General features: G+C 43.3%; 3 protein-coding genes across 4 annotated transcripts in view; 1 reads left to right on the top strand and 2 right to left on the bottom strand.

The window, feature by feature from the left end:
• The first annotated feature begins 1,936 nt into the window (after positions 1-1,936).
• RPS27L (ribosomal protein S27 like) lies at positions 1,937-9,827 on the top strand. Its single transcript, XM_063142739.1, has 4 exons — positions 1,937-2,007; positions 3,534-3,642; positions 7,014-7,124; positions 8,452-9,827. The coding sequence occupies exons 1-4, from the start codon at positions 2,002-2,004 to the stop codon at positions 8,478-8,480; spliced, it is 255 nt and encodes an 84-aa protein (XP_062998809.1). The 5' UTR covers positions 1,937-2,001; the 3' UTR covers positions 8,481-9,827.
• Positions 9,828-11,997: 2,170 nt separating this feature from the next.
• On the bottom strand, positions 11,998-23,512 carry LACTB (lactamase beta). The gene is made up of 6 exons (XM_063142738.1): positions 23,164-23,512; positions 20,433-20,499; positions 18,098-18,288; positions 17,370-17,703; positions 16,504-16,669; positions 11,998-13,692 (listed from the first exon to the last, which is right to left on the bottom strand). The coding sequence occupies exons 1-6, from the start codon at positions 23,458-23,460 to the stop codon at positions 13,131-13,133; spliced, it is 1,617 nt and encodes a 538-aa protein (XP_062998808.1). The 5' UTR covers positions 23,461-23,512; the 3' UTR covers positions 11,998-13,130.
• A 2,993-nt stretch (positions 23,513-26,505) lies between these two features.
• TPM1 (tropomyosin 1) overlaps positions 26,506-27,913 on the bottom strand; it is a 39,116-nt gene continuing 37,708 nt past the window's right edge. Inside the window, exon 10 of one of the 2 annotated variants that reach the window (XM_063142702.1) lies at positions 26,506-27,423. In XM_063142702.1, the coding sequence (XP_062998772.1) occupies positions 27,186-27,423 (238 nt within the window). In that variant the 3' untranslated portion in view covers positions 26,506-27,185. The remainder of the gene's footprint in view (positions 27,424-27,913) is intronic. The other variant, XM_063142701.1, reaches the window with a different exon arrangement.

Genomic DNA, 27,913 nt, shown 5'->3' with positions numbered 1-27,913 from the left:
AATTGATTTCATTTCCCTCTCTCAATGTCTGCTTTGAAAAACCATATAAAATTAGAACCTGGAAATAGACTCTCTCAAGACAGATGTATAACCAATTAGCTCTAAAAATTACATGAGGAATTAAAATCATATTCCACTATGTTCCCCCCTGCTTTATTTAAAACAGGGGGTGGCTAACAGGGGGTCACCCTGCCCCCACGCCCTGGACTGGATTAAGCAATTTTTCTGGTCCTACCAAAATGAGTTTAAGTTCTAAGTAATAAAGATTCCATGCTTTAACATTACATCACTCTTTTGGATTTTGTATATACTATGTACATTTCTATATTTTTATGTAACGGTGTGGCTGAACAGATGTGCTCCATAACTGTGAAGGCTTTTAGTGCTACATAGGGCCAGATGTATTATGCAGCTGACCGCTCCCTTCCTCTGGACCACTGCCTGGAGAACAGAGTGGCCCCTGAGACCAGAAAAGTTGGCCACCCCTGGCTGAAAGCATAAAATATCGTGGGGTGCAATCCTATACACATTTATCTGGAAATAATTCCTATTGAACTCATTGGGGATTTTTTCCAACTAAACGTGCCTCGATTGCATAGTTACCCCTATAAACTTTATTGCCAAGTGACTAAAAACTACTAAGACATTTCCCTAAAAACGAATAGGGAAATGCAGCCTTGATGAGCTAACCTTTGCTTGAGTACACCATTAAAAAGTCACATATTAATTAAGCCTGATACCAGGCACCAGATATTTCTGTACCAGCGGGTTTTAGCTTAAGCAACAAGCGGGAGGTAGTTGGGTGGGTGACTTTTGGCTGCTCTAGCGCATTGAGGCTGGTAGAAGGTTAGTGCAGAATATGCATACTAATATATATATACTGCAGTGTGTTGTTTTTAAGATGAAAGGGCTTCCGTTTAACTTTAAAAAACCTTTTAGGCTGGTCTCAAGCAGTCCTTAGCTTTTTTAAAAAAATAACATACAGAGGATTAGATAAGACAGGGAGGGAAGTTTTAAAGACAGCTCTAGGAAGCTAAGGGACAAGGCAGTGTTTGGGAGGGGCAGGGTAGGGGGCTCAAGCCCAGCATTATTTTTTGGGGGATGGGTGGGGAGGAAAGACCACTATTCAGAGTATATATTTGGCATATCAAAGAACCCTGCCTCAGTCCCAGTATCTCGGCTGGGAAAGTGTCTGAGAACCTAAGGAGTTGCTGCCGGACAGTGTAATAGAACATTGAACTAAATCAGTCTTTTATTCAGAACCATGAGGACTAGAGCCTTACTGCATGTTAGAGAAAGGACTCAGAGCTCAACATTAGAGAACACATATTTTGCATGAAACTCCCAGGTTCAAACAGCCACTGCCAGTCAGTGCAGATCACAGCCAGCTACATGGACCGATTGTTTGAGAGTACAATAATACTTGCTCTCATGTTTCTAATCGCACTCAAGTCTATAGCCAAGAACTGACTGGCTCTAGCGTCTTTTTCCTCTGCTTTGCCAATCAAGAGGAGGGGCGGGCATGCGGCCACTCCATTGGCGCGGATTGGCAAGGAGGCGGGATGAAGCGCTTGTCACTCAAGTCTCCTCATGGCCTCTCAGATTCATAGAACGCGACAGGTGGGCGGGGAAAGCTAACCTCAACGGTCATTCAGGATTTCAAACAAACAAACAGATCGCTTTTGGAGTTTTCGAAAGCCACAAGGTGTATCTGAAAAGCTTATGCGTTTTTGTTGTTGTTTGGATCAAATTAACCCTAAACCCACCTCAAACGGTGAAGAGAAGCCAACCTCCTTCCCTTCCGGGTTGTGATCATAGAATCCCGCGTGTGGATTCCTAGAGGGTCCTTCGGAAGGCGTCGCCTTGGAAACGGGCCTGGGGTGAGGCTTCTTCTGGAGCGTCAAGCGCCGGGGCGTGTTTGGGGGCGGGGAGGCAGGCAGGCAGGCAGGGGGCGGACGGGCAGGCCTTCGACTCAAGCGGAGGGAAGGAAAAGACGAAAACATGCCCGTGAGTCGCAGGGCCCCAATTCGGGGAGGGGGCTCTCCTCAGCGCCGACAGTCGTGGTGGTGGTGTCTCTCCTCGCCGGCTAATGATGCATCTTGGGACACGATCCGCAAAAGCAGCTACGCTTTGTCTTGGGAGCAATGCTGCTGGGCGAATCCCTGAGCCCCCCCCCCCCGCGCCATAGCGCATGATCAACGGATCCGTGTCTCTGATCCAGCTGTAATATGAAGCGGTGCTATTTATTTATTTTCCTGGCAAGGGGTACTAAGCAATGTGGTGTGTGTGTATGTATGTAGGGAGTAGGGCTTTTAGAATCGTATTTTTACCTCCACAAGAAAGCATCAGGATAGGGGCCTGCGTCAAGACGTGCAGCTGAAAAATCGAACAAAATAATAATAATAATAATGATGATGATGATGTTTATGTATCTCTTATCCGCCTCTCCCTTTGGATCGAGGCGGGGAACAACATTTGAACAGGAATCAATACATCTTAAAAATTCTTGATTTTGCATTGATCTGGATAAGGCTGCCGGAAAAGGCTAATCTTTAAAGCTGCCTTAAAATCACACAGACAGTTAATTTTACAAATCTCGTCCGGCAGGCTGTTCCACAATCTCAGGGTGACAGAAGAAAAGGTCCTCTGGGAAACTGATGTCAGCCTAGTTTTAGCTGACTGAAGTACTTTCACCCCAGAGGACCTGAGTGTGCGGGGCGGACAATGGGAGAAGGGAGAAGGCGAGTGAAAATGACAAGTGTTGGGGACTGGGGACATTGTCATTTCAGCCCTGAGTCTAGGTCAGGAGCAGGTGGTAACAGAAATTCACCAGTGTAATTCACCCCATCCTTTATTTTGAAGCATTTGATGTATATATAGGATATCCTTCAAAATTTCCCTCTTGGAAATCCATTTATTCCAGCAGTATCAGGTAGCCAGGCTGCTGTTCGGGTGGCTAATTTTAGAAACCACAACAAACCAACCAAGGGGACAGCTCAATGCACTCTTTCCAGGAACTGGCAACTCATTCTGTTTACTATTCTTTCAGATTTGGGCTTTGTAATGAAATCGGCTCTGAACAAACGATTGCCTAGTTTTCAAAGATACAACATATGGTGAATGGCCTAAACCATAATACTAGTGTGCTTCTGGTGGACGTTCTTGTTTACTAGGAAGTTGGGGGAGGAGATCGCAAGATCAGGCAGCTGGACACAAGTTTGTAATCCTCAGATGTCACTAAGGATTACAAAGCAGAAGGCAGAAAGGTCTGGCTTGGAGGAATACAATCCAATAATGTTCCCCATGTACAAACCTAGGTGAAATGAGTGAAAATTGCCACTGTCTTGCATAGCTGCTCTTAGCTTCAGTGAGGGGGGTTGTGTTCTATGTTGGGGGTTACCATTTGGATTTTTTGCGTTGGATACCAAAATGATTTGGGGGATATTCAGTAGAAAATGCCTCATCCAGCCAAGCTAGCAAATGCTGCTTTGTTGTATTCACTTGCAATAACTTGCTTCTGGTGTCTTGCACAGTTCGCTAGAGACTTAATTCACCCATCCTTCAAGGAAGAAAAGAGAAAACATAAAAAGAAACGCCTGGTGCAGAGCCCAAATTCCTACTTCATGGACGTCAAGTGTCCAGGTAATTATTTTTAAAGTGTTCTCTCCTGTAGTGGACCACAGAAAACCTACTGTAAGACTCATATTTGTTGTTGTTTATTCGTTCAGTCGCTTCCGACTCTTCGTGACTTTATGGACCAGCCCACGCCAGAGCTTTCTGTCGGCTGTCGCCACCCCTAGCTCCCCCAAGGTCAAGTTTGTCACCTCCAGAATATCATCCATCCATCTTGCCCTTGGTCGGCCCCTCTTCCTTTTGCCTTCCACTTTCCCTAGCATCAGCCTCTTCTCCAGGGTATCCTGTCTTCTCATTATGTGGCCAAAGTACTTCAGTTTTGCCTTTAACACCATTCCCTCAAGTGAGCAGTCTGGCTTTATTTCCTGGAGTATGGACTGGTTTGATCGTCTTGCAGTCCAAGGCACTCTCAGAATTTTCCTCCAACACCACAGTTCAAAAGCATCTCTCTTCCTTCGCTCCGCTTTCCTTATGGTCCAGCTCTCGCAGCCATAGGTTACTACGGGGAATACCATTGCTTTAACTATGCGAACCTTTGTTGTCAGTGTGGTGTCTCTGCTCTTAACTATTTTATCAAGATTTGTCATTGCTCTCCTCCCAAGAAGTAAATGTCTTCTGATTTCCTGGCTGCAGTCAGCGTCTGCAGTAATCTTTGCGCCCAGAAATACAAAGTCTGTCACTGCCTCCACGTTTTCTCCCTCTATTTGCCAGTTATCAATCAAGCTGGTTGCCATAATCTTGGTTTTTTTTGAGATTTAACTGCAACCCAGCTTTTGCACTTTCTTCTTTCACCTTTGTCATAAGACTCCTCAGCTCCTCCTCGCTTTCAGCCATCAAAGTGGTATCATCTACATATCGGAATTTACATGTTTATTCCTTCTCTTATGGAGAAATCACTGCCTATGGAAGATGAAGTGGATCTGTTTAACTTTCTTCACTGATTATTATCTCTGAACTGTTCTCAAAGATAAAAGGACTGATGAGCAGATTCCTCCAGAAGGAATTAATCCACTTTTTTATCTCATTTTCTTAAGCATTCCAATGGACAATTCATAACGTCCAGTTATTAAAGGATTCGGTTTCCTAGTCCTGCTTTAACAAAGTAATTTTCTATTTTTAATAAATTTGTTAAATACCTAAATTGTATGGAATAGGATATCAACACTATCAATCCATTTAAAAAAATGTATATTCTTTATAAAAATGTTTTTTATACCAATCTCCTTGGTTAGAATGCTTTTAAATATAAAGGGCAGCAATAATTTCGTTTTGGTGGAAAAAACAAGAAACTTGTTTCCTCCTGCAGTTTTGCTGACATTATAACACTTGCTGACGTGGCTCATTTCCCACTTTCATTTCTGAAACATTGCAGCTACTTATCAGACCAGTTTACTCCAAAGGTGAAGTTGTTCAAATAGTTCCAGCCCAAAGATTGTACTTGAAAGTGTGATTAATGGAGGATTAGTATTCATGTGCAGACCAACATTGTTTACAGATTGCAGCCCATTACACATTTATTTGGTCCCACTGAACTTGGTGAGACTTACTCCAGAATAAATATTTATAAGGTTGGGTCACACATTTTCCCACCTGCTGTCTGTATACTTTGTGCATTTGGAATAATTAGAAGAAAAAGCTTGGCTCCGTTAGGTTGATCATCCCCTTAAGGTAAAGATGTTAGATCTGGCATTCTCACTTCATGTAGTTCCCTGATACTGCAGTGGCAAGATTGTGGCATTTTCCTTGTGTCAGATGCAACAAAAAAGTTGGGAAGTGAACCGTTTGAGAAACCACTGTGCAGAACCCATTTACAAACTTGCTTTCACTTGTATATATTGCTGGAATTGGAATGCAGTGATTGGAATACTGTCCCTTGGTGATCTGTCTTCTCCCAAGGAAATCTTAGAAAGAAATAGGCTGGAGAAGCTATAAATAAAATGAATTGCCTTGAGGTCTCTTATCCTCGATGGAGTAGGATTTTTTCTCAGTATCTTGTGAAATCCATGCCTTGCATGTCATCTGAGCTAGGCATTATACCTACGCTTCTGTTGCTTAACTATTTGTTGTATCTATACTCAAGTGCAGCTTTGTTTCTTTTCCTCTCAGGCTACACCTTATTGTTGTTGAAGCCTTGAGGGAGAGAAGATATACAAAAAAGGGATTTATTTCTATCTGGCCCACATCTGTTAGTGAATGAATAAACCAGAGGTGGGACTTGTTCAAAAGACAGACAGAGCACCATTCTGTATAGTAAGCCACTTTAGAAACTCCCTTCAGTTTCAAAAATGGCTTACTGTGCTGTGTACAGAACTGCTACTCAAAAATGGAAGTCCAAAAACCCCTTGGACAAACAGTTCTCTGAATTTTAATTTTTTGAGAGGTAGACCTGAGATTGGTTCCCTGTTTCAATATTACGTATTTCTCTAGCCCGTGAAAGCCCATGCCATAATACATTTGTCAGCCTTGAAGATGCCACAGAAAATTACCCTGCTCTTCTGAAATTATCCATTAAGTCAGAATAGGAGGGGGCCTTGTAGGCCATCTATTCCACCCCCTGCTTGATGCAGGAAATCCAGAGTTTAGAGCATCCCCAACAGATAGCTATCCAGCCTTTGCCTGAAGACCTCAAGCGAGGGAGAGCCCACCATCACATCACCACCTCCCTTTGGTAATTGGTTCCATTAACAAATTATTCTTACTGTTAAGATGTTTCTTCAGTGTTCGCTGTCGAACTTTACTTTTCTGTAACTTAAGCCCATTAGATCTAATCCTACCTTCTGGGAAGCAGAGAACAAGTCTTTATTAATCATGGGTTGTTTGGGAGTGAGCGACCATACTTGCTCCTGACCACTCGCTAAACAACCCAGGGACAGAGCATGACATCCATACCCAGAACTCTAGAGTTATGACCCAAGAAAGGGATATATGAGCATCATAGGTGAATAGATGCTGGTTATTTGACCACTGGGTCAGGTCTCTGTGAAGGGAGAGAGCCAGATTCAAGTTTCCACTCAGCTGAGAGGCTTTAGAAATATTATTATTATATTTATTTGTATCCCGCCTTTTGCCCAATACTGGGCCTCAAGGCGGTCTTACAAAGTTTAATACTGATGTGGATTAAAAACCTTGGAAAAGAAATGTAAAACAACAACAATAACAAAATACGTTTAAAATACACAACAAAATTAGAAGTCATTAACATAGATGGAGGACCAAATTACTCTCCATAGGCTTGCTGGATACTAACCTGCCTGGATCCAAAGAGCCCAAGAGAGCAGTACAAGTCAGTCTAGCGTTGGGTACTATGTTTGATAGCCTCAGTGTCACATTTGTGTCTGTGGTTCCAATTGAACGAGAAGTGTGTGCTTTTTAAAATTCAGGATGCTACAAGATCACCACAGTGTTCAGCCATGCCCAGATGGTAGTGCCCTGTGTCGGATGCTCGACTGTTTTGTGCCAGCCAACAGGAGGCAAAGCCAGGCTCACAGAAGGTAGGGGACAACTTCTCGACTCTTAAATCTAGTCACCTATGTGCAGATTTACCACTTATACCACGGCCTTAGCATTCAGTGACACAGTTGTCTGTTCAAGCAGCCTATAATGTAAGAAATTCTTGCCGTTCTTGCTCAAATTCTAGAGCCAGGGGAGTACACATAACTCATTGGTACGATATGTGCTTTGGAAACATAAGGTCGCCGTTTCAGACTGGGAAAGACTTTTCTCTCTCTGAAATCTTGGGAGAGCCACTATCAGTTAGAAGAGACAATATTGGACTGAGTTTTTTCTGTGGTTGAATGTACATCCAGAAAGACACTCATAATTTAACAATTGAAGGTTTTTTTTTACTTTGGCAGAACTGAGAGTATAATGCTCTAATTCCTTTCAGAAACAGGAAATGGGTGTTGGGACTCAAGGAGAAGTACATAATAATAAATCTACAAAACAGGGACTTTGAATTGTGGGGATTGGCTGGCTAAATAATTCCACTTCTCTGAATTCTGGAATGCTAACCCTGTTATCCACATTTGGCAGAAATTGCCACTCAGGTCTGGGCTAGGTCAATATCTAGTCTGGATGGGAGATTTGTTGGGTACCTTACACATACTAGTGTGAGCTCCTTAGCAGAGACGGACAATAAAGAAATGTAATGATTAATGTTAATTTTTCCCTAGACAAATATGCCATTTTTCAAAATGCTGTCCATTCTAAGGTAACTAAGAAAATGAACCAAGGATGGGGCCATATAAGTAGGAACCTGTATATGCACATACAAAGTGAGTGAGAGAGAAGTTCTTGCAATGTATGAGTCCTCCTTGCATATTGTGAGAATTTTCTCAGAAACCTGGATGTGCAAATGGGTTCTGTGTCAGAGATTGTATTTTGAACTCTGGAGATACAGTCCTAGAACTATTAAATATATAGGGGCTGCTGAAGTTATCAATTGTACAGCGATTATTATAATTTGTCAATGGAAAATTGCCTAGCTGTTTATCAACTGTGCTTTTAAATAGGTAAAACATTTGAAGTAAATGAATTCAGCAGAATTTCTTTATGGAAGAAAATGCACTAGGGAACGGCATGGTGGGCACAGAATTACAAGTATTTGAAATGGAAGTGAGAATAAGTCATGATTATTCCTCACTATTGTTCCCCCCTCCCCCAATAAAATTACAGGGGGAAAGAATGAGGGTAAATGTCAGTGCAGATTCCCATATGTTGGAGGATGCTTTGCGAATAAAAGCTGTCATTTGAATTTAAATGCCAGTGTCTGTCTATACAACCTCTTTGGAAACCATGCATCTTTCTTTCGCTTTCCAGGCTGCTCATTTAGAAGAAAACAACACTGAACTGTTCATGTGATGCTGTACATGCTACCACTGGAAGCCTTATTTGTCCAACAGTGCTGGTTAATCTAGCAAGTTAATTATGTCCGGGTGGACCTCTTGTCTTATGTGCAAATCATGCGTGTATGTTTGAGGATAACTGAACTCTATTTTTATAGATTTTAATACATAATGGATGCTGAATGGATAGGGCTCTTAATTACAAAAGTAATTTTCATACACTTGGTGCATTTTTCTTTTCAGCGATGTCAGGTTGCTATGGTAAAGAAATGTACTTGATCGTCTTGCAAAATCTGTGTTAAGAGTTAAGGAAGAGGAACTTGTATTTTAATTCTGCTGATTTTGCAGCTTTGGGCCCCAGCTTTCTGGGAATATCTACTTTGTAAATCCCCTTTGAAGTGAATAAAAGCTATGCAGGTTCAGCTTGTTCCAAAGCCCCCATTTATTTCAGCAGAGTTCTGCCTAGAAGAAATTCCCATAGATCTGCTAATATGTTCCTGGCTGTTCAATGAACTGGGCATCACTTCAATTTGTCTGCTTGCATTGTTATTAGTCTCAATCATAAGTTATGTGAAGATGCAGACCCTTTAAACTCTCCTGATTTTTCTTTATGAAGAGTGGCCACATGCAAGGTAGAGCGCACATTTTGCATGCAGAAGGTCCCAGGTTCAACCTCTAGCATCTCCAGTTAATAGGACCAGGTGTCAGGAAAGAGTCTCCACCTGACCATGGAGAATCACTACTGGGCTAGAAGGAGAAACAGTCTGACCTGGGATAAGGCCGCTAAATTCACATATTCTTGAAATTTCACTTTGGCCTTTGACTATATGGCTTCTGCCCTTGGCTATATATTACCACCATGAACTATATTGGGCAGTCAGTGAAACTATTTGCACTTCACTGACAATTGCCAGTAGGGTAAATAATCACCTACTATACTAAAATTTGAGACAGAAATTCCAGAAAAGAGTTTTAGGTTGTGGATGGGTCAAAGTGTTGCTGCATTCCTGAATGGTTTGACGAATGATTTGAGGAATGGTTTGAAGTAGCAGCTTCATTGCAAATGTTCTTGAATCAGGAGGATTTGTGTTGCTGTTATCCTAATGCTCACAGTCTGTGACTTATTTTTCATTTGATAACATCCAAAATGTATCCAACATCTGAATAAAAAAATAATATCTAAAGAAACCACAATTGAAGCTATGGCACCTATTTAAAGGTAAACAGGATTTCCTTTTAAGTTGGACGAATCTTAGTTGATTACTAGTAGATGTTTCCCTTTCCCCAACTAAAACTGTATTTTGTGTTTTTTAGAAGTTTGCTTCAGAATCAATAAACTGTTTGATATGAGACCTACAAGAGTTTGTGCTGTTTTACTGCTCTTAAAGAAATGTTCACAGTTGCTTAAGTAAATCAGGATAGGTTCTTTCTTAGTCAAATATAATTATAGTTGCAAATCCATTTCTTGAGTAGGGTTGTGTAGATTTAGTGAGTTGGTATGCATGTCTTACCTTCTGCTCTTGCAACAACAGTCATCACCTCTGGTATTCCACGCAGCTTTTACAAACATGTGTCTTGAACCTACAATGAAGTAAGTGAGTTGTTCTCCCACATCCCAAAACCGGCTAGAAAAGGAATAGATTCAATTGAAAATTAACACAGTGCCACCTGAACATTCTACCAACAATATGAAGTGTTTATTAGATAAGGCAATCAAAAAGCCCAGTTACCATCATTAAAAGATCTGAATACGGATTTTACATGATTAGAAGCCAACAGGACCAGTTAACCCAAATAGACTGCTGGAGAAAGGGGCAAGAAACTCTTAACTTTACCTATGCTAGGAACAAGAAGTATTCCCAAAACAATGGTGATTCCTACCCAGGATGGTTGGCATTCTTTTACATGCTTAAATTGCCAGAATGCCAGAAATGTGAAGACACAATGACTTAGCACCTCTAGACCAATAAAATTAATAGACCTTTCCTAATTACAAAGATGAATGAAACTGAAAAGTTTCTGATCAGGATGCTCGCATAGAAGAATTAAATAGTATTGGCATCATCCATTTTAGAACCTTCCCCCCAAAAAAGTTTGAAAAGAAATCAGTTTAACCCACAGTGCTCCTAAACAGACAATTAGATAAGTAGTTTGAGGTATTTCAGAAAGGAACCTCAACCCCTAGGTACAGCCTTCCTCAACCTGGGGTGCTCCAGATGTGTTGGACTACAACTCCCAGAATGCCCCAGCCAGCTTTCTGGGAGTTGCAGTCCAACACATCTGGAGTGCCCCAGGTTGAGGAAGGCTGTGCTGGCTGGGGCATTCTGGGAGTTGTAGTCCAACACATCTGGAGCGCCCCAGGTTGAGGAAGGCTGCCCTAGGAAGACTGTTTTAAAATGCAGGTCTATGGTAAATTTTTTTTATCAAATTGCTGGTTGGCACAAATACCCTTCACATGTGTAAGGTCTGAAGAAGGCCCATGCTATAACCAGTAATCAAGCCATGCTGCTGATTCTGCCCCCAACATCACACAGCTGGACTAGCCCCTGAGAGTTGAGCATGGACTTCTGAAGAGATGCTCCTACGCATGAGCACATACTCACACACAGAGGCTCCTCTTCATGCTCAACACATGGATGATGGAATTTGCTAGTAGTGCAGCTACAGACCCCAGTCATTGGTGAAATGCTTCACACATGTAATGCATGAGAGCATTTTGGCTGAGCCTGGACCATCATCGATCAAGAAAATCATCACTTACCCAAAGTAGTACGTAACATGACTAGAAACAGGTGAAGAGTAAGAAAAGCAGTGGGCATAGGGATCGTAAGCAAGTCTAAGAATGTGAGAAAGTCTGAAGCAAACTAGCAAACAGAATTATCCAGGGGAGGTGACCTGTGAGGGCTGGAGGACCCAGAGATGAACCTGAGATGAAAGGTGCGGAAAAGCCAAACAGCCCATAGTATTCACGCTCTACAAATCTGAGGCAAAACTTCAGGGGGAAATTCATTAGTGGGGACAAGCAAAGTATGGAGTCGGCTTTCCCTCACTAACTCAGGAAGAAAAAGGCCATCGAGTTCAGATGCAAGACAAAGCCAAAAGGCAAGCTGAGCTGACAGCATCCACGATTACTACCAGACTATGGCAGGCATGTCTAAAAAAGTGGAGAAAAATATCATGGACACCTGTATGGTGCAATGAAGTCTCCCTCAGAGGAATTATGGGATGTTAAGAGATCAACAAGAGGGGATTTCAGTGCCAGCTTGAATATAAATATGGGTAAAACAAGGGGCCAGATAAGACACTTGCTCAGAAGCAAGTTCCAGTTATTCAACAGCTTACAAATAAATGCATGTAGGATTGCAGCTTTTCACAAGCTTTGTAAACATCTCTTAAAGCAGCCTTCCTCAACCTGGGGCGCTCCAGATGTGTTGGACTGCATCTCCCAGAATGCCCCAGCCACTGGCTGGGGCATTCTGGGAGCTGTAGTCCAACACATCTGGAGCGCCCCAGGTTGAGGAAGGCTGTCTTAAAGCTTTAAGATGTGTCCCCTGCCTTTGGAAACTCATATTGGCAGTGAAGTGTTAGAAAGTGAACGGGGTGGAATTTTGATAAACAGGGAGCCAGTGAAATCCTCTCCCAAAGACTACACAATGTTGGCAGTGAGTTACGCCTAGGAAAGGCGTAAATCCTTTTACAACAAGCCTGCCAAATTCTGAAACCAACTGTAACTTTGGTACCATGATCCTCAGACAAAGTTGGGAACCTTTTCAAGGAATTCCAGACTAGAGACTTAAGTCTAGAGAAATACTACTTGGTCAGCAAGTTGTTAAGAACAGCGACACAAGTAAGTCACTTTGAACACAATGGGATTCACTTCTGAGCAGACATGTATAGACTCACACTGTAAATGCATTTATATGCTACATAATGAGCATCCAGTCTTATGCTGAAAGTCAATCCCATCATAACTGCAGGATTAATTTTGGTGGCTTTCTGCACTGACAGGCAAAATGACTAACATGGAGGAATGAGCCCTGCAAACAGCCTGCGAGGAGGGGGGATTAACTCACCCATGTCTTCCTTGGCTGCTCCTAAGGAGTTGATGGAGATAGCTACCCTTGGCAACTCACTCCCTTCTGCCTCCCTCCACTCCTAAGCAAGACCATGGGTAGTAGTATCAAACTACTGCGTGAACGGGCTGCTGTTCCTCCTCAGTGCTGTGATGGCAATAGACTGCAACGGCCCAAAGGATGTCTGTGATGTTTGTCCCTGTGCTTTCACCATTACTATCAATTTTTCAGCGACTATTTTGAAAGTGAAGAGCCTCTGCTAAAAAGCACATGCAGGTCCGGCCTCACATGCAAAGCTTCCGAGGTTGACACTTGTTTTGCACATCTCCATGTTACTGAATTTTCAAGAAAAAACCCAAGAGATTTGATTGGCATGTAGGTTTGGCTCCAGGTAGCAAAAGGAAGCGCCACTAGCGCTTTTGGCAACTTTCATTGGAGTACCTTTACAAAATACTTTTCTCCCTTTAAGGAGGGGCCGTTGGACCCATACAGCTGCTTCCCTGAGTGGCATGTTCTAATGCAGCGCGATCAACGTAGGATGGTAGCCCTACTTGGCAAGAGGGTACTTTTGGTACCGTGCTTAATTCTGCAAGCTGTTTTTATCAGCGTATTGTGCTAACTTGTCCTTTTCGAATTCCATTGCAATCTTTAAGGCAGTGCCGTTAAGAGAAACCGACTGCATGTTACAAATAATGGAGACCACCACACCCCGCGGTGGCATCAGTGAGCCACCCTGTGCTGCCTCAGAGTCTGGTTCTTCAGGCAGAATGAGGAGGACACTGCTTGCACCCACAGCTCCTCCTGTGTGGGTGGCGTAGTGTCGCTGCGGCCTGCAGAAGCCCCATTCCTGCTTCTTCTCCACAACAAACCACGCCATCCCATATTTCATATCAGTATGCCAGGCTGCCTGTGTGCTTGGGACTGCTGCCCACAGCATTGCTACCGTGCTGGGCTTGAGATAGCCGGGCAGGAGTCCGGGGGCAAGCTTTTTCAACTGCCCAAGTTGATAGCCATACAGCATGGCGTTCCCAAACTTCAGAAGGTCTCCCACTGTGGACTGGAAACCGCCACCAGCCCACTTGTTGGAGTTGTCCACATAGGGTGCGTTGACCAGACGACCTTTTTTGTTGTGAATGTAATACCTGGAAAAGAAAGCAAGAAGGCTGGTCATCCACACAGGAAAGGAAGCACATCTGTCATGCAGAAGTGCTACAGATTATATCCCAGCTAATGGGATACGAAAGCCCCTCCGATTAAAAGGAAGATGCACACAAGCTCAGGATAGATTGCTGTAACTTCATTTTAAGGAGGTTAGACCTTTAAGTACATGGATGAGCCTCTTGCACAATGCAGCTTTTAGTTATTCAGAAAGTGCACCAGGTAAAAAAGGCACGAGATGATAATCACCAACGCAACTTTTCGGCCAGCAGCAGATTTGATGTGAAACAAATTCAGTACCCAGGAGGCCGCAGTCAGCTCGCTCATCAATTTAGCTACAGAGAAATTTCAAACAACGTGGATTGGGAGTGGGGAGGATGAATAGCAAACTGTTCATTGCAGATTATTGTTCTCACAGCCTCTCCTAAGCTAAAAGGGTACTTTCAGCAAACTTTGGACCTTCCCATTTTTGGAACTGCATGATTCACCTCTTGAAACTGCTGGAGGCAGCCCATTGTCAACACCAGAATGTTATCTAGGCTGTTGGCTTGGGAGAATCAGCACAGTTGGGATAAGACAATGACTCCAGAAGCTATACAATAAAGAAGAGGATTTTAATGGGGAAGCTTTGCCCTGTTGCTGTACTCAAAAGTTTTCTGCCAGACTCACAGTGGCCAGGCTCCAATTTTCGGCATCAAGCTGCTTTACGATGAATAATATATACTGCAGTTGTGCCAGACCAGTAGGAACCAAACAAGAACCCCCTCTTGTTATCCACCTTGTGGTGGAGAAGGCTGCTCACCCTTAGTCTGTGGATCATGGGTACAAATTCCTACTCTGGGTAGGGAAGAATTACAGAACAGGCAGGCTGCACTGGAGGATAGCTACAGCCCCTCGGAGTGAAGGGTTTCAAACTGAAGGAAGTGGTTAGTAGGGCTCTCTGTATTCCAGTGCAGAATCTTGCTTCCCAAGACTAGTCACCTTCAGTCTTGAAAACATTCTAGCGCATGGTTGGAAACAAAGGTTGGAAAGAACAGATGAAGTGATCACCAGCTAATGGGATATGAAAGCCCTTCCAATTAAAAGGAAGATGCACACAAGCTCAGCATATAAAATCATAGAATAGCAGAGTTGGAAGGGGCCTACAAGGCCATCGAGTCCAACCCCTTGCTCAATGCAGTGAAGTTATACTGCTATAACTTCACTTTAAGGAGGTTAGATCACCTCCTTAAAATGAAGTTAAAATACAACAACTTTGCTATGGTCAAGGATGGCAGTAATGCAGGATGGAGGAATCAGAACAGAACATTTTGGTTTCAGCTCTACACCGGAACTCGCTTTCTTTTCTCTCTCTTGCTCTATTGTACTTGGATGCTCAAAAATGCACTGCTACAGAGCATGCATCACCTTTCTTCAGCACTGGTTTTCCTTCAACACAAGGAGAACCGCAAGGTGGCAGTGTTCTTTGGTTTTAGGACATCGGTTGCAGCTATGCAGAAGTATTACACTACATTCTACCCTGCTCCCTTTCATCCAGCTTAGAATTCAACTGCCCCATGATTAAGGGCTTATTTATTTATTGCATTTTTATACCGCCCAATAGCCGAAGCTCTCTGGGCAGTTCACAAAAATTCCCAAGTTACTCTCTCTGGTATTCCGAATTACTCCCACTGGTGACACAGAGAACCCTATTTACTGAAGACTCTCCCAAACCACCACTTCTCATAATAGAAAAAAGCAAACGCAGCAGCCCAGAGTATTTGCACATTCCTCAAAATTACACTAACACCCCAATCCAGCTCTGATCCCAAGTAAAGATGGTATTTATGCATGGCTATTTGCACTGGAAGATAGATAGGTAATGCAGTGAGGACAGACAGCATGTGTATTTAGATGCAAATCTGATTTATAGTTGCAGTTCCTGATCCAGCAAGTATAGAATCATAGAATAGCAGAATTGGAAAGGGCCTACAAGGCCATCAAGTCCAACTCCCTGCTCAATGCAGGAATCCACCCTAAAGCATCCCTGACAGATGGCTGTCCAGCAGCCTCTTGAAGGCCTCTAGTGTGGGAGACACACAGGAACTTGTATGAAGATCTTTAATCTGAGTCTGGCAAACATGTGCAATTTCATTTGGCTTTCAGGACCACCTCTAAACGGCAAATAAAGAATGATGTGAGTTGTAGCTATACATTTGAAGTCTCTCGTTGCACTTTGTAAGTATCCCCATCATTTTGGAGCTGTCCTTCCTAACCCAGGGCGACGTCTAAGTTCCTATACCTAGGCCTTGGCCCTTACTTAGTGTGCAATCCGGTTTGCATAGAAACACATTACTGAACAAGCATATATCAGTTCTGGAGTCTCAGCTGACTTTTGTGTCTAATCAGTCCTTGTAAATCAAAGAAGAGGTGAGAGAACCAGTCACATTGCCAGGAAACATAAGACCACAGTCAAGTAGTGACTGGAAGGGTTTCAATGATTGAGCATTCACACGGCAGAGCTCCAGAAGGTCTGTTTAGTAATCCCTCCACCACAACATATCTAAATTAATTGTAGATCTGATAGAGCAACACGATTCTGACTACTTTAACTCCAATGTGTCCAGTCACAGCTGGCTCAGTTGTGACCAAGAGAAAGTTAGGCTGCTGAAGGACTGTATTAATATGCATGCACACTGCTACCACTGTGGCAAGGAACGGAGGTTGCTGAGGCTACTTAGGAGGACACATTTTATTCAGCCAAACAAATGAACAACTGTTGGAGGCCTACAGGACATGACTGCATGGCCATTTACCTCGCTCTGTTGTATATCAGTGGCTCATTTTCATCTAGTCCTGTGGTCAACATATCCAGGTCACAAAATATTTTCCGCATGTAGTCTGTGAATTTATGACCCGAAGCTCTCTCCACGACAGCACTCAGAAGAGTGAATCCATAGGTCGAATACAAAAACTGACTGCCTTGAAGAAAGGGAAGGATAAGAAACACCAATTTTACGCACTATTTACACAGTACATAAGCTTGGTCTATCTACCCCTTTATTAGTCTCCTAATAAAAAAAAGGACTTAACCTGCTAAGGTTGTTGTGATGGTTCAAGGGATGAGAAAATGTACTTGCTTTATTAGGCTAGCTGTAGGTATATCAGTAGTGTATCTTCTAGAAGTTAAAGTGCAGGATTTCATAAAACTCAATATAATTAGTTGCATTCTCTCTCACGTTTTTTTTTTAAATTGGGGTTAGAATACCTGAGATTTAAGTATTTGGAATATAATCCTTTTAGGAATATAGGAAGCTGCCTCATACTGGGGTCAGACTATTAGTTCATATAGCTCTCCAGGGTCAGGCAGGAATCCTAGTTAAAGATTTTTGAGAACCTGGGGTTCTCTGCATACAAAGCAGGTGCTCCTCTTCTTCAGATCCCCAGAGAAGAGATGTACACATTTCATGTAAAAAAAATAAGCAGAAGAGACCAAACTTCGGAAGAGAACAATCTGAGAAAAGGACATATTTCACAGTGTAGGTGGAGGAGGCAAGGATGATTCAATTCTGTGCCCAGTGAAAAGATGCTGTTGAAAGGACCAAGCTATGAAAGTTGCCATTTGGCATCCTAAGAACACATCTGTAGTAAGTAGTTTGCGTAAAGGGTACTAGCAACTCACCTGGCTTAAAGAACAAAGGATCATCTTTAAATATATTCAGTGAATCAATCACACTGTCATATTTGTCTTTCAAATAATACTCCTCATGTTCAAACTCCTTTTTTTTCCTTCCACTTTTGGAATTTTTGCTTTCGTGTTCTGGCTTAGCTTTAGTCAAGTCATTCTTTTCAGAGCCTTTGTCTTCCTTCTCTCTGGGGGCAGATTTCGCGGTATCTTTTGCAACTTTTATGGCTCTGTTAGCTTTTTCTTTCTCTTCCTTTACTTTGTTAATATCTTTGTCATAGTGGCGAATTCCACTTAAATGTGAAGCAAGCTGTCTTGTCGTGACAGTGACCTAGGTTTTTAGAAGACATTGGCTTAAATTCAGTGCAGTGCGATAACATTCATGATACAATTATAACAGGCATAATAAATTTACAATACTTGGGGGAGTGGGGAAAGATTGATGGAAGTCAGGCCATTGATCAGCTGACAACTAACCTCACCAAAATCAACATGACAATGATAGCTTAAGCTGCCAGAGGAAACTGCCCTGCCCCGCCCCAGTCAAGAGAGTATATTTCCCTATTGCAGAGATAAACATTTCCTTCATTTTTCATTACAAATGTTACTGCGTTATTCACTATTCAGCATATGTTACAGATATAACTGGCTGGATATCCAAGCAATACCACCCAATATCTAAACAATACCACCTGACAATAATGGTTGCAAACAACCTCATTTACCTTTTTGCCTTCATATTCCTTTTCAGGAAATTCCGGAACATACTTCTGCACTGGAGCATCTAAATCCAGCTTTCCTTCTTCCCACAGCTTTGCAACAGCGACCATAGTCAGAGATTTGCTAATGCTAGCAATTCGTAGAACAGTCTCTGGCTTGCAAAGCACACGGTTCTCCACATCAGCATAACCCATGCCTTTAAGGAAATTAAAGAAGTTACTGTTAAGTGATGTTCTATGCACAGAAACATTTCAATGCTGTGAAAACCAAGAGGGTTTTTCAAGTTGACAAAGACTCTTCAAAACAGTTCTCTCCTGTCTTCTCCCCAATATTGACAGTAGACAAGTCTAGCATCCTACTTAGCTTTGCCTAGCAAATGAATGCCAGCACTTTATTTAAAGCCATGGCAAGAGCAGAGGATTCAAAGGCACTGTGTGTGGCAAGCATACATCTGTCCCAGTATCCATATGAAGTTAGCTAGTCTAGGAAGACAGACTGGCTATCCCCAGTGTGCTTTGAAGTTGCATGGAAGAGCAGGACAGAAGCCCAACTAGACAAGCAAATGAACGTTGATGAAATGTTCCATATAAGAACATGTGAGCATCAGTTAGTCATCTTAATATGAATGCTGCTTATCATCTTAACTGGTGAGAGGAAGAGCAGAGCTGAAAAACAGACAAAATATTTGAGTTCATGTAAAAGGTTTATTGTCTTGACAAATGAATTGTCTAGATCATGGGTGGGGAGACTTCAGACCTGGAGGATCTACTTTGTCTACTAGAATTTCAAGATCCATCATCAACTAGAGTCAGTTTTAAAAGAAATACACACAGAATTAAAGAATTTTGAGGCCAGGAATTTGTTTCCAAGTATCAGAGCAGAGTGAAACATACAGTCGTTCTACATGTAATTGTTCTGTTGTTTGTTTTTATTCTTTTCAAACTGCTTTGGGATTTGTTTCAAATGAGAAGTGGTATATAAATATTGATCCTCGTCATCCACTCACGATTACCCCAAAGTTTCTTCTTTTCAGCAGCATAACATAAGATGTGGGGGATCATTTTGTTGCTGCTTTTAACAATGTTGAGTCAAAGAGCTTTGCCAATCTACTTTGAATCACCCAGAGACCTACGGGTAGATCTTGATTTACCTTCTGTCCACCTCTGCGCTAGGTCACAGTACAAGTTAGACCTGTCCAAGCAGGATTAAGGGATGCCTCCTCCCTGTGGCAAGCAAGCACACACCTCAGTGAGGGAACGTTTTGAGTCAGCATATAGGGAATTCCTAAGCAAGTCTTACTGGGTCATACTTGTTTTGACTCTCATCAACTTTTGGACACCCTTGTCACATGCTTATGCAAGTCCTATCAGGGCTTCAGAGTGTAGAGGGAATTGGATTCTCACTGCTCTTGGCCTTTCCTGCCCACATTTAAGGCCTACTTATAAATGTACTACACAAGGATATATCATAGGCAGGGCCTTGTTCAGCAGAAAGGATTTTTTACCTTCCTGATTGGTTTTTAGATTTTACACACTCCTATGTTCATTTTGAAATTGAAGTGAATGTGCCCCTCAGGCAAAGAAAATTTAGAATAAACACATGAACAAAAAGAACCATTTAAGCTGAGTTTTCAGAAGGAATTGTTAAGAACGGACACTACCCTTCCTGAGAGCCATGGAGCCAAAGAGGGAACTGGGTGAAATAACAGCAGCATACAATATAACCTTTCATTCAATACAAAAGGTCCAATTTGGGCATATTCCACAAGTTAACTTCCGCATCATATTTAAAGACAGCACACATGAATGTTTGGGTAAATAAGCCATAATTGGTGGGCATAGAGCATGTCCATGATGCCTTGGAAGAATTAGCTGAGGGATTTTACAAATAAATAAATAAAAATGAATAAGGAATGTTGTGAAGCTTCTGGTACTGATTGGCTGAGTTGCTGTGATGTCATGAAAATGTGCACAAACAAGCTTGTCCCAAGTGGGGAAGAGACCCCCAAAAGTAGGTAAGCCCAGAGGCAAAGGGATTGGAAGAAGTGGGCTGAGTAAGGAGTGAAGCAAGATGGAGAAACCCAAGAGGGAGGGGTCAGTGGAACAGAGAGAGCAGAGGCCTGAGAAAATGAAGAGCAGACTGTGCAAGTGGCTGAGGAAAAGAAGGACGAGATGGAAACTCATGGAAGGCCTAGGGACTAGAGAGGCTGCGTGCTGTTCAGAAAGGAGAGGGATGATGCTGGACTGCGGTGGAGGGAAGGAGGCTGGTCAGCAGCAAAGGAAGTAGGGAGAAGTAGGCACAGTCTTTGATATGCAAGAAAAATTCGTTAGCAATGCTCACCTTCCAACCATACTTCTTTTCCATCTACAGAAACTCCGATTACTATTCCAGGGGCTCCCACTTCATCCTATTGGGATAAAATACAATATCATAGAATCATAGAATCGTAGAGTTGGAAGGTGCCTAAAAGGCCATCGAGTCCAACCCCCTGCTCAATGCAGGAATCCACCCTACAGCATACTTGACAGATGGTTGTCAAGTATCAGTTCTCCTAAACCTGAGTTGGGGAACCCGTGGCTCTCCAGATGTAGTTGGACTAGAACTCCCATCAGCCCTGCTCATTGGCCACGCTGCCTGTGGCTGATGGGAGCTAGAGTCCAGCAACATTGGGAAGGCCACAGAAGTTACCAGAATTGGAGAATGCAAAGCCAGGAAAAGGTTCACGTATTCCTCCTTATACCACACATCTGCCACTAAGGGCAACACATAGAGATGACACGGCCTCCGATGAGAGACTCGGAAGGTGGCAAAAAAGGAGAGGGGGCCTTCTCAGTGGTGGCTCCTGATTATGGAATTATTTCCCCGGGGAGGCCTGGCTGACAACAACATTGTCATCATTTTGGTACCAGGTTAAGACTTTCCTCTACTCTCAGGAATTTGACAGCATATCATGTTTTTAATTCGGTCCTCTTCTTAGTAGCCAACCACATAACTTCCTTTGGCAGGGGCTCCCAAAGGACCACTGAGGCTGATCCTAGGGTCTCAGCAGGTGTATATGGGAGGAGATGATCCTTCAGATAGCCTGTCCCCAAGCCATTTAGGGCTTTGAATGTTAATACCAGCATGGAAAGGCAGCCAGGGCAGATGGAAAAGTACTGGCATAATATGATCTCAGTAGCCAGTCCCAATAAATAATCTTGTTACCCTGTTTTGAACGGGCTGAAGTTTTGGGACTGTTTTCAAAGGAAGCCCCACTGCGTAACGCACTGCAGTAATCCAGATGAGAGGTTATCAAAACACGGATAACTGGAGCTAGGCTATCTCTGCCCAGATAGGGATGTAGTTGGTATGTCAGCCTAAGCTGGTAAAAGGTGCTCTGTGCCACTGAGTCCATCTGTGCCTCTAGTGACATTGCTGGATCCAAGAGCACCCCCAAACTATAAACCTGATCCTACAGGAGGAGTGCAACCCCCTCCAGAACGGGCTGAACATCAGGCAGGCAGGCAGCCGAACCACTGACTAACAGTACATTATTGGCCATTACCACACCCAGGCACTGGCTCAGAACGACCACTGCCTCACCTGTCTTTGATGAAAAGGAGAGATAGAGCTGGGTGTTATCTCTATATTGATGATACCGCAGTCTTCTGGATAACCTCCCACAGTGCTGTCAGTGAACAGCACGGGATGGACGGGGGAGATAAATCAGAGCTCTGTGGCACAGAGCAATAATCCCCCAGCACCACCTTCTGGAATCAGCCATCCGAGTAGGAGCAGAACCACTGCTGTGCAGTACCTCCAACTCCAAGCCCAGGTAGCCTATCCAGAAGGATACCATGGTTGATGGTATTGAAAGCTGCTGAGAGGTTTAAGAGAATTGACAGGGTCATACATTCTCCTGTCCCTCTCCTGGCAAAGGTCAATCGAGGCAGTTTCACTTCCAAAACCAGGCCTGAAGCCTGATTGAAACGGATCTAGATCATCTGTTTCATTCAAGAGTGCCTGGAATCGTGAGTGTTGACTGTTTTTATGTAAATTGTTCATACATACAATTTTGTATTTTTAGGGAGATTGTGGGCTCTCCCACACTAGAGGCATTCAAGAGGCAGCTGGACAGCCATCTGTTGGGTATGCTTTGAGGTGGATTCCTGCATTGAATCCCTTCCAACTATACTATTCTGACTCTAAGAGTTTTACTGCCCAGAGAGCTTTGGGTATTGAGACATTTAGAAGTATAATAAATAAAAATGAAATACAATTGTGGTGTAGCGTGCTTGATTCACCATGCAGACATCCTTAGAACTGGGTCACGACATCTGAGGGGCCACTGCAAGAAGCGGAACAGGGCTTACTACACCCCACAGAAAAATTTAGGGCAACTGTAGGAGGGTACGTGATGCACTACCTGAGAAAAGCTAAGCAGGCCAGGGCCTAGATGGCACACCTGGGAGCCCCTATGCACACCTCCTTGAGTTCCACAATGGAAGAAAGGTGGGATGTAAATTGCTTAAATAAAACCAGATTTTTCCTGGACAGATAAAGAAGCATTCCTTGCCATAAGCGTAGGAGTTCTGCACTTAGGCCTTTTTTTCTTTAGGATTTTTTTTCTCTGCACAAGCCCAGGGGCACTATGCCTTGTTGACGTTTATAATAAACTTTGCATATGCTCAAGAGTTCCCCTCCCCTCCCAGCCCTTGTGGAAAACATGGCTACGGAACCCCTTTGGTGGTGGTTGGCTTCTTAAACCATTGTAGGGATATGAACTCTATACTCACTTTAGGTTCCCACTTAAGCCATCTCTGCATATCCTCTGTTAATGATGACTGTATATTGATATGTTTCATGATATGAGAAAACACACACACCCCATTTTGGGAGGCTTTTTGGTTTGTTGTTGCAAATAAAAATATTATTAAAAAGAAAAAACCTCTGCATATGCTCAGGGAGGCTTTGCCACTTGCTCCTTTAACAAGCAACCTTGGAGAGGAGGGGGGGATGAACTCTGCACATGCTTAAGAACATCCGGTCCGGTCCCACATCAGGATAGTCCCTCCCTCGGGGCTTCACCCACCTTCACCCGCTGGAGAAGGTCCCTGCTGCTGGTCACGGCCCGGCTGAAGCCCTCTTCTCGCGGCGGCTGCTCTCCGTCGTTGCCCCGCTCCTCCTCCTCCTCAGCGGCGGCCGTCATCATCATGGTCGCCGCCGCTGCCGACAAAGCCAGGCCGAGCCCCATGCCCAGCCGCCAGCAGCGCTGCCGAGGAGGTGGGCCCGACTGGGTCCCGGGATTTCCGCCACTCCATGGGCGACTCAAGGAGGAGCAGCGGTGAAGCCCCGAGACTCTCCGCAGCGCTGTTAGGCCCCGCAGCATCGCCCCGCTGGGAGGACCTCGCTTGCCAGGCTCAGGCCTAGGCCGGCGTTGCTAGGAGACGGGCCAGGTACGAGCAGGCGCCTCCCGAACGCATCGAGCGGAGCCGCCCGCTTCCGGGTTAAGCGTCCGCCGCCAGGTAGTGTAATCAACGCCCGAGCGCATCGAGCACAGCCTGTGCTAGCTTTTACTCCTGCCTGCCTGCCAACCCGCAGGGAGGTGTTGTGTCTTTTTCATACACTTTGCAGAACAGGGCTTCACATGCACACCCATGTAAGAGCCAGAGTAATGCCATTAGCTCTAAGCGAGAAAGGCACGTAGCAAAGAAAGAGACACATGCATAGAATAGAGCTATTGTTCATCAGAGGAAAGACGAGTTAGCAGCATAGACTAGGAGGAATGTAGAAACAGAAACATACTGGACTAAGATAACACAGGGACATGCGTAGTATAGACAAATGCTGACTACCAGGGTGTTGTTTACTTCAAGGTATAAAGAGCGCTGGCCATTAACGATCTATATAACATAAAGTAGCACAAAGGAATCCAGGAAATGTAACAGAGTGAGTTCTTGCATCTTTCGCCATGTCCGATGATGTTTTGAACTATTGAGCTGGGCGCGGAGCCAGACCAAACAACTTTCAGATGTGCAATCAAATTCAGTCCAGGTGGGATCCATTTCGGCATTTGTTGTTTTAATTCTCATTACTATTTTCTCAATAAAGCAGAGTCATTTATCATATGCCAAATTCATATCCAATACAGACAAAGCCTGGATTCACTTAGCGGAGTTTAATTTTGACAGATTACAAACAGCAACGATATCGATTGCGGTACGATGATACTCCCCTCTCTGCATTTGGGACTTAATGAAATGCTCCTCGGGTGCAGCCATTTGTACTGATCTTAAGTCAGACGGCTACATTTCGAAGTAGCATGGAGCAGAGAAACCTAAGAAACTGCCTTTTACGGAGTCAGAACCTTAGTCCACCTAGCCCAATATTGTCAACACTGACTGGCAACAATGGCTCTCCAGAAAGAATGCGTTCCATGGAAATATTGCAATTAATTAATTACATTTCTATACCCCCTCCCATCTCTCATTTTGCAGTACACAATCCCATCTTTGCATCCCCAACCCTTTTGTGTCAGTCACAGGATCTACCTTGACAGAGAAAATGCAAATTGTATCTTCCCTTTCCCCTTAAAATAAAATGGCTGCAATCCACAGAGTGGATCTCTTGTGCGAAGCCTGATTGAAATGTATAAAAGATACACAAGGGCCATGCTTTCTCAGTGGGGCTTATCCAGACTTCCCGGGTAGAGACGGCTGCCTTGCCTAATGGCATGACAAATCCAGTTCGTTACCCAGACTGTGAACTTTTCATGGACAGCAACATATATCTGGCATTTAGCGCAAAATTGCTGCAGCCTATACAGATTTCATTCATTACATTTCTATACTGCCTTATAGCTCTTGGGGCAGTTCACGTGATAGCATATTTGACATACATATCCATCTACTCCAGCATTTCCCAGCCTAGTGCCCTACAATGTTTGGGACTACAACTCCTAGCATCCCTGACCATTGGCCATGCTGGCTGGGGATGATAGGAGCTGAAGTCCAAAATTTCTGGAAGGCATCAGTTTAGGGAATGCAGATCTACTCCCACACCAACCTACCTGTATGCTGAGGTCATCAAAGACCCTCTTTTGGATGCTCCCAATGTTGGAGGGGGACTGGTGTCAACTGGGGAGAGTGGCTTCTTGGTGGTGGCACCCCCCTTATCCAATTTTCTTGCCAGGGAGGCTTGTCCTGTACCTACACTGATATCTTTTTGGTAGCAGACAAAGATTCACCCCCACCCCAAAGCCTTTAAACATCAGATGAGTTAATTTTTAACGTGACTCTTTTACTGTGTTTTTATGATCCTATTGTTTTCTATGAACCACCCTGGAAATAAGCATATAAAATAAAGCATTCCATCTTGGCCTGTTCAACTCAAGGCAACACTTATGTTCCTATCGGAGTATATTAAGCAATGATATGGTTGTGAACAGATCATGGCTTGCTACGAGAGCCCTCACAACAACATGACTGCCATATTTCAGTCTTTGGGCCCTTGTTGAAACCTCATATCCGCCTCTCCCCTACTGCAACCGACACTCACTTATCTGTGCCTCTATTCCTCCCATTTTTTATTCTACCTTTGAAGGAGCTGTAGTTGAAGGTAGCTGGGAGTATTCTATAGTGTTCCTGGGAACCATCACTTGCTCAACGGGACTCTGGCACTTCTAAAAAAGAATCCAAAACAAGCAGAAATGTTCGTTTCTAGAAGAGGGCAGGTCAGAGGCGGCTGGACAGCCAACTGTCAGGGATGCTTTAAGGTGGATTCCTGCATTCAACAGGGGGTTGGACTCTATGGCCTTATAGGCCCCTTCCAACTCTAGTATTTTATCATTCTGTGATTAGGAAACTAGAGCTTCTTCTAGCTTGCAGGGTTATTTTTTTATGTGTGCTAATTTTACATTAAAATTCATTAAAAATAAATAAATACAAAAACCAAGAACAGGGCAAGATAAAGATTACATTGATAGAAAATTGATTAGAGTCCAATCTCATGTTATTGAAATGAGTCCTTCCAAACTGAACCAAGGGAAGTTGGTGGTTTTTATTCTGAGATTATTTGGGGAAATGCCAAAGCCCTGTTCGATAAACGGCGGGTCCCGTGAGCACAACGGAACCAGCCCCTTGGGAACCAACCACTTGATGGTACGCTGTGTGACCTCTTGTGCATGCCCTATTGAAACAAGGGAAGATGTACACATATGGTGCTGGACCAGTTATAACTTTTATCCCTCAATTTCCATGCATTATACACACAGAGCCCGTAAGGTGGGAAAATAAAGATCACAAAGCAACGAGTTTGTGGTTTTTTTTAAAAAAAAATGTCCTAGAGTGTGTGTTTATTCCATTATCAATTATACAATGTTTACATACAGATATGATTCTCAAAAACTGCTCAAAACAAAAACAAAAAAAGTGTGTCAAACAAACATGTGGCAAATACCAAATTTATTTGATTCCCTTCAGCTTTTAAGACAAAAGAGCAAGATGCAACTGGAATTCATCAATGTAAAATGTTTGGTTTGTTTCCCCAGTGCAGCGGATCTTAAAAAAACGCTGCCATGGAATGACTTTGCAGGCCGAAATGCCTGCCTTACGGTTTGCAGCGAGTCATAAATTGCACATGTCTCTGAACTCAGGCGTTAAATAATTTAGAACGGGGCCTACAGGTCTGTTTTGTTCTTGAGCCATGGGAAAGCCAAACCTTTGCAGCTTGAGGCACCTCCAAGGAAATCAAATTACTAAGCTGGACAAACCGCCGAGTTATACAAATACCAGTCTGAAGACCACACAAGTACCTTTTGTTTCAAGGGATGCCAATCAACACCCCCCCCCAACCCACCCCTCTGTCTCCAAATCCTTTCCTGGCTTTGTAACCTTAATCTTTGTTTTATATCAAAGTTGGCTGCACAGATGGAAGAGTTTCTCCGTCCCCAACAAAGGCTGCACACACAGCGTTACTTAACTCTATACAAAACGTAGGCAACATTCGGTCAGGAATATGGCACTGTTGAACCATGGACACACGGCTTTAAACCTATATAGAGCTTTCCCATGCCTGGGTTATTCCTGATTTCATGCCTGGGTGTTCATTTTTTTTTTAAAGCAAGATGGTACTGTGATTGTGGCAACATGGAAAGAAAATAATAAAATGAAGATGCGTTTCAAGGTGGGGGGACGGTTTCATGGCAAGCAGGTGTTTTTTAAAAAATCGAAACAAAACAGGTAGTGGCGTGGTCACAGCTAAGAGGGTTTTCACATGTTGTTTAGCTCCAGTAAAGTTTGATCCAGCATCTGATGCATATTGAGGTTTTCTTCTTTGGCATGTGCCACTTTCTCTGTTTTGAATTAGAAAAATGAAAAGCCGTCATTTGGATGCATCTGATTATTTTAATTATACCAAGGCAAAACAAAACAACAATACCCTCCCCCCACACACACACATTATGAAGAGGAATGAAGTGTGCACGGGCATGAAATTCCAGGATTTTCCAGATTTCAACATCTGTAAAACCAAAAGGCTGCAAAGCAATCCACCTTGCAAGAGCCAGGTGCCCCAAAAATTACTTTGCCAACTGGCGTCCAGAAAGAAAGAAGGTAGCCAGGTACAAAGATGTATTTTTTGGCACAGGAGCATCTAATTCATATTTCATCAAATATATGTTGGGAGAACCAATGGGAGAAGGAGGAAGGAAAATTAACTTTTTTAAAAAAAAAACAACAACCTTAAATTTTAAAATAAAGTTTTGGGGCACCTTAAAAGACAAATATAACAGTGTTGGTGCTACTGCAATAGACCAACATAACTCATCTCCTTTTAAAAAAAAA

This window comes from Elgaria multicarinata, chromosome 16 (assembly GCF_023053635.1).
Source record: "Elgaria multicarinata webbii isolate HBS135686 ecotype San Diego chromosome 16, rElgMul1.1.pri, whole genome shotgun sequence".
NCBI classification, from domain to species: domain Eukaryota; kingdom Metazoa; phylum Chordata; class Lepidosauria; order Squamata; family Anguidae; genus Elgaria; species Elgaria multicarinata.
This window is presented reverse-complemented; position numbering and strand designations above follow the sequence as displayed.

Excerpts from the sequence above, each read along its gene's own strand:
- RPS27L (XM_063142739.1), top strand. Across the intron at positions 3,643-7,013 it reads CATGGACGTCAAGTGTCCAG|GATGCTACAAGATCACCACA; the intron begins GTAATTATTTTT and ends TTTAAAATTCAG. Across the intron at positions 7,125-8,451 it reads CAAAGCCAGGCTCACAGAAG|GCTGCTCATTTAGAAGAAAA; the intron begins GTAGGGGACAAC and ends TTCGCTTTCCAG.
- LACTB (XM_063142738.1), bottom strand. The coding sequence starts at position 23,460 with ATGCTGCGGGGCCTAACAGCGCTGCGGAGAGTCTCGGGGCTTCACCGC. Across the intron at positions 16,670-17,369 it reads TCCTTTGTTCTTTAAGCCAG|GCAGTCAGTTTTTGTATTCG; the intron begins GTGAGTTGCTAG and ends CCTTTCTTCAAG. Across the intron at positions 13,693-16,503 it reads CTGATATACAACAGAGCGAG|GTATTACATTCACAACAAAA; the intron begins GTAAATGGCCAT and ends TTTCTTTTCCAG.